Source organism: Melopsittacus undulatus, chromosome 4 (assembly GCF_012275295.1).
Source record: "Melopsittacus undulatus isolate bMelUnd1 chromosome 4, bMelUnd1.mat.Z, whole genome shotgun sequence".
NCBI classification, from domain to species: domain Eukaryota; kingdom Metazoa; phylum Chordata; class Aves; order Psittaciformes; family Psittaculidae; genus Melopsittacus; species Melopsittacus undulatus.
In genome coordinates, this window is record NC_047530.1 from 46,723,356 (window position 1) to 46,729,355 (window position 6,000).

The 6,000-nt window shown below is 38.4% G+C and overlaps 1 protein-coding gene across 4 annotated transcripts in view; it reads left to right on the plus strand.

The window, feature by feature from the left end:
- GPHN (gephyrin) overlaps positions 1–2,280 on the plus strand; it is a 286,661-nt gene extending 284,381 nt beyond the window's left edge. For all 4 annotated transcript variants that reach the window (XM_031049092.2, XM_005149265.3, XM_034062164.1 and 1 more), the window contains one exon: positions 1,275–2,280. In XM_031049092.2, coding sequence (XP_030904952.1) covers positions 1,275–1,408 — 134 coding nt within the window. In that variant the 3' untranslated portion in view covers positions 1,409–2,280. The remainder of the gene's footprint in view (positions 1–1,274) is intronic.
- Positions 2,281–6,000: the final 3,720 nt, after the last annotated feature.

Genomic DNA, 6,000 nt, shown 5'->3' on the forward strand with positions numbered 1-6,000 from the left:
CAGTTGAGGTAAATACTATATTTGAATACTTTATTAGCTGTATAGCACTGGAAGACTGACTCTGCCAGTTACCCAAGAGACTGAGGTCCTTAAACAACTAGTTGTCCTTTTGCTGCATCCAAATTGTTCAATACAAAGCACTCTATACAATTCTTCACAGGGTAAACATTAGCTGAAATGAATCTTACTGTTTACTTAGAGAAAGTTCTTACCATTGACTCCCAAGGTCACACGGCCTCTGGAGGTTTAAAACCCAAGAAACTGAAGAACACAACTTTTTATTGCTTTTTTTTGTCAGTACTACAAATATGATACTGTTTTTCTTCAGGGCACATTGTGAAGCTCACTGTCCCAGAGAAACTCACTCTTTTGTGGTGGTGTATGTTATGGATTTACTCAGCTGGCCACCTATGGTCCAACCCTAGGATTGCACTGGAAAGTGTGAAGTCAAAGTGAAGGTTTCCAGTTCCTATCTTGTTAGTTCTTAGGTTACAGCTTGAGCTGGGTGCCTCTGGAGAAGGAACCCTACCCCAGATCATGCCCTCCAATTATACCCATACCGCGTGGCACCTGATCCCCAAGTCCAATCACTTAACTCTGGCTGGTCATTTCTTGATTTCTGATTGGTTTTCTTTGTCACCAGGCCTTCTTCTGAAGTTACCTCATTCTCTTGGAGCTGTTTCCTTGGTCCTTATCTTCTTCATTCTGCTCACACCTGCCAAATTCAGCTAGTTCTGTGTTAGCAGCATTAGCCTTATCAGAAGTTTTCTCCATCAGCACTTGTGGCTTCAGCTACTTCAGTCACTAGTGCTAAGCTAGTAATGCTAAATGAGACTATTCAGATAGAATAAATTTATTCTATTTACCCTATAACAGTGTATTAAGAACATTCTATAGTGTGCTGATTTTAGTCTTTCTACAATTATATTAGGTATACAAATTGAAAAATAAAGTAATTTTGATAGGATTAGAAATTCCAACAGGAAAGTAATTTACTATGACGAGATATAAGGTATAGCTAATGCAGAAGGCTAGATAGGAAAGCAGTCAGCACTGGGAATGGAGGTTTTGAGAGCCAAGGTAAAGGGAGACTGACTAATTCTCTGCAGATTTCTGTGTTTCCATCCACCTTGTAACAGTGAGAGCCCAGCTCTATGAATAAGTTAGCATCATGAACATCTTCATAAGAATAGCTCTTGTTTCTCGTGTGGTTTGTTGCAGCATTTGAAAATAGTGGAAAACTTAACTGAAATTCTTCTCTCATTCTCCTGTAGGGAATCAGATGAGCAGTCGTCTGATGAGTATGCGCAGTGCCAATGGACTGTTGATGCTACCTCCAAAGACAGAGCAGTATGTGGAACTTCACAAGGGGGAGGTGGTGGATGTCATGGTCATTGGAAGGCTATGATGCCACCAGCAAGAGCGCAGCTTTGATGCATGTCCACATATCATTGACTGTATCCTGTAATATGCAACGGCACAGCTAGTTTTTCTGATTTGGATAAAAGTTGATCAGTATAGTCAACATCTTGAATTCTATTTCAAATGGAATTTAAATAAATACCTTTTAAAAAAAACTTTAAAACAAATCTTAACAAAGAAATTTATTCTGATTATATCAAAGCAACTTTTTCCTTTCCTTGCAATTGCTTTGTGTGTTCAATGCTAGTTCTAATAGCGATAGCTTTTAGTAGACAGCAGTAGGTGCCTGCAGAACTTGTGTTTTTTCTCATCTTTAAGATACAACTACTTATGCTCTTAAAACAAGGCTGTCTGCTTATTTATACTAGCGTAGACAACACTTGAATTTCCCTTATTAGTATGCTTCATAACTGCTTCACAGAGAGCTTCTGCTTGTTCTTTATCTTGTATCTCGTGTTGATGTGCACAGTGCCAAAAGCGGAGTGGCTGCACTGGGAACCCAGTGAAGCCCCGAGGTTTTCTCACCTCGCTGCGCATTCAGGGATCTCTCTTGTCCTGGCAGCCACCCAGCTCCGTACTCTTGGGCAGTAACTGGATACCTTTTATTTCAACAAACAAAAAAATTGCTTCCTTAAGTGCTGACAGCCTTTTTAACCAATACATTTAAAAATGTACAGAACTGAAAACTAAAAAAAATCAAAGACTGATCTTGTACAGATATTAGTGTTACCAGCATTCGTGTGGAAATTAAATGAGCAAAGAAATAAAACTAATGTTAAACAACTCTGTACCATAACATTTTCTGTAATGATATTGAAACTTAAATGAATAAAAAAAATCCTCAATCATTATTTAAAATTTCACCTGTTTAGCCTTGTTGTTTGAACCAAAAAAATAGTGGTTTAAGAGGGTATCTGGGGTGGGGAAGAGGCCAGGAAAGGAAATAGTATGTGGAACCTAGGGCTCATCCCTCATGTACAGTCAGTATCACGACTCAACTGAAAATACAGAGTAAGCACTCTCACCTCCCAAACGACAAAATGGAAGCAGTGTTTGGGGGGATTACAGCTGGACTAGTCAAAGCTGGAGAATACTTCTTTTCTCCGTCTGAATTGCACAGCAGTTGCAAACAGCCCTTGTGCTGCACTGTGTGCAGTTTGGTAGAGCATTCTTTTTTTGTTATTATTTCCATGAGATGCTGGGACTTTTCAGGCCTCACCAGATTATGTGTTTTGGTAATTTCACGTTTCATCTGGAATTAAGACCCTGTCAGTGCCCTACAACACCTTGCTTCTTGGAGTTCAGGGGTAAAATGCTATCCCATCAACTCTGTTCATGAAGCCAAACATTTGTCTGTAGGTTGTTTTTTTTGTTGTTGTTTTTAAGACTTATTCAGGGAGAACACAGAAAACTGGGTTTGAACCGTGACTGCCACGGTGGAGCAGAGCTGTAGTTCTGTGGTAATCGCAGAGGTCATCCCTGTGCCTGGTTTTGAAACCAAACTCTTTGTTTGCTGTGGAGCAGCTTGATTACTCCCTGCACAGGCCATTGCAAAGGTTGAAGGCAGGTGGTGGGCATACACCATGTTCAAAGATACTCCAGGAACTGATCATTCAGAAAAATAGTAACAAATTGCTGATCTTATTTCTGTGTTCTGGAGCACATGTCCACATTTGTGATTTCTCTGTGTAGCATCAGGATGGTATCAAGTGAAATTCATAGATGCCTGTGTTGACTGTACCAATACTGTAAACCACAGAAGAAGGAATAGAGAGAAGAGTTAACTTATCTCCAAGAAATAATGTAGAACATTGCCTATTATAATCCAAAGGGTTATTATATAGTTGGAAGTTATTACAGGCAGCATATGTAATGAAAATTGAAAATGTATAAAGGACAGCAGTAACAGCCACCTGAGGGAGATTGCGTATGCAATTGGAAATGGTAGACAAAGATAAAGAAGAAATGTGAGGAAACTCAGCCAGAAATACCTTGGGTCTGGTTTACATTAAAACCATTACACAAAATAATGTGTCTGAGAAGAGTTGGCACAATGCTGTGTGTAACACTGGGTTGCATTTAAACTGTATCTCAAATGGTATCTTGGCATTGTAATAGTTCATTACCATTGTAACAAATAAAATATCTGGAGGTTAATCAAGGTATTCTTTTTCCAAATCAGAGATAGCATAAACTGCTTTAGCTACCCTATCTTTTTTGTAATGGCCTTTGACCAGTGTTCAAAGATTTATGCAGGAAAATAAACTTTGCATTTTCCTAGAGAGGCACACAGCCCAGTCTTCATTAACACCGAAAGCTGTAGCATATACTGGAGAGGTAACTATGGGAGAAGTGTAATAATTCATTTTACAACTACTTCTCAATTATCAAGCCAAAAATCTGAAGAATCTGCCTTGGTTGTTGTAATATAAATGGATATAATTGTGATACAGATAGATAAATTCAAATTACTTTTTTAACATTCCCAATTTATGGTTTCAGGGAAGGTTGGAAGCTTCAAAAAAAAAATCAAGGACAAAGGGATCTTCAATTATGTGGTTATTTTGGTTCAAGGCTTGAGACTTGCAAATGGAAACATTCTAAGGAATATTTTCACTATTTTTACTTCTCTAGATAAGGCTTTAGCACAATAAGAAAAGCAAATTAGTTAACAAGAAGCAATACCAACAGTGAGTGAAAATAAGGTGGGTACTCCAACATTTGTAGTTTTCTTCTTTTTACATCATTTTCTCCATGTGTATACGTGGAGATGATCATGGTTAGAAACATACGCACTGGGCCTTCTGACTCTCATTCATCCAGCTGGGATAATCTTACAGTGACCTACAAAATCCTGCAGCAGCTTTTGTATCCTGGCTACCTGGTACCAAAACCTTGATTGTGTCCCTGGATGTGAAAAATGGTACAAAAATTGGCTGTATTCAATCAGATAAATAGAAGGATAGACTGGCCTCTTCCAAATACTAATTTTAAGATTTTAATTACAACATTAATTCTATCTTGATGTTAAAATATGCTAAACATGAAATGTCTTTGATCTGTAGGTAGTTATTACAGATCTGTATGACTTCAGAGATAACTAATTAACATCAAATCTTTAGCCTTTTTGATTCTTGAGCTGAAGGGTTGCACTTAAAACATATTACAACATGGGTACTGCTTAAGAACAATATGGAATAGAAATCACCCTAAGGTTCTGTCTTTGACCTCCCAGCTTGCCAATCTACACCAAGTGTTAAAGGTAGTCTTCTTTCACATATTTCAGTCCAGAAGATGTGCTGCTTGCCTCATGCTCAGTAAAGATGGTATTCAGGTCACCAGCAGTCTGCACATACCTGCACTGACCATGAGCACCAGATGTTGTACCTGGATCTACCTTTTCCTTCGAGTTGCCTTGTTTCAAAGTCTTGTCAGTGGTGGAATGGCATAGGTCAGTCTCATTAGCTTCGTGTGGCAGCAGCACTCAAGGCCTACTTCAAGTCATGCTCAGGAAAGCTCTTCAGACTGACCTCTACCAGCACTTGCAGGACAGGAACTCTGTCTGGGAGTTGAGACTTTCTGGTGGGACTTGTTATTTTGGAATGCAGATGCCAGGCTAAGATGATCCAACACTTCCTATGTCTCTCTATTAATGTTCTAATACTCAGCTTCTCAAAACTAGCACCATCACCTGAACTGTTCATGAGGTTTTGTGTTAGATAAGAAAAATAAACATAAGCATACCACAGCTTTGTTTTCTTACATCATAACATGAGATGTTTCCAGGTACCAGTATTTGACAAAGAAAGGACAAGCAAAGTAAGAGTGAGATAGCAAAAAGACATAAGTACCGATTAATGCAGAAGACACAACTCAAGAAGTGCATGTTTGCTAGCCATCAGGTTCAATAGTTGTTTTAAGAGCAGAGTCTCGTTCTTAGGTACATTTATTTGGTATAATTGAATATAGCTTTGTACTTCCCCTGAGGAGCTAAGTGGGAGAGTGGAAGAGCATCAGATGAGGCATCAGAGCTCAATTCAGGCTATCAAGCAGTAGATTGGACTGACCAGTAATGATCCTTATACTCTTCTCCTTACTGAACAGCAAACTAAGAATAAGAGGGAAGAGGGTAGATGTTGAAATGCTCAAGCACAAAATTGGCCAACAATTTGATTTTGTCTTAGGTGGAATATTGAAACTAATTTTTAGTATCAGAAAAAAAAAGACTGAAAATTGCATCATTTATGCTGACACTTTCTGAACATTTCTAATAGACTTTTCCACAATAAATTCAGGAATATATTTCCAGCCTAATTTTTTTGTGAGGTTATTTTATTAATTTCCAAAAATTCTAGATAATAAACTCTTTGTTTAATGCTTCATACCTATGGTAATCTCCTTCCTAAAGCTAAACTCAGCTGGTGCTACCTCCATGGAAAAGCTGAAATTTAGCACTTCAGGTTAAACAGAGAAGGGCATTTATGTATGTAGTCAAAGAAAGCAGAGACATTTCTAGAAGGGGACAAGGTGGTCAAAGTTAACAACTACTGATGAAGACAAAGGATTTTCAGTGAGGAG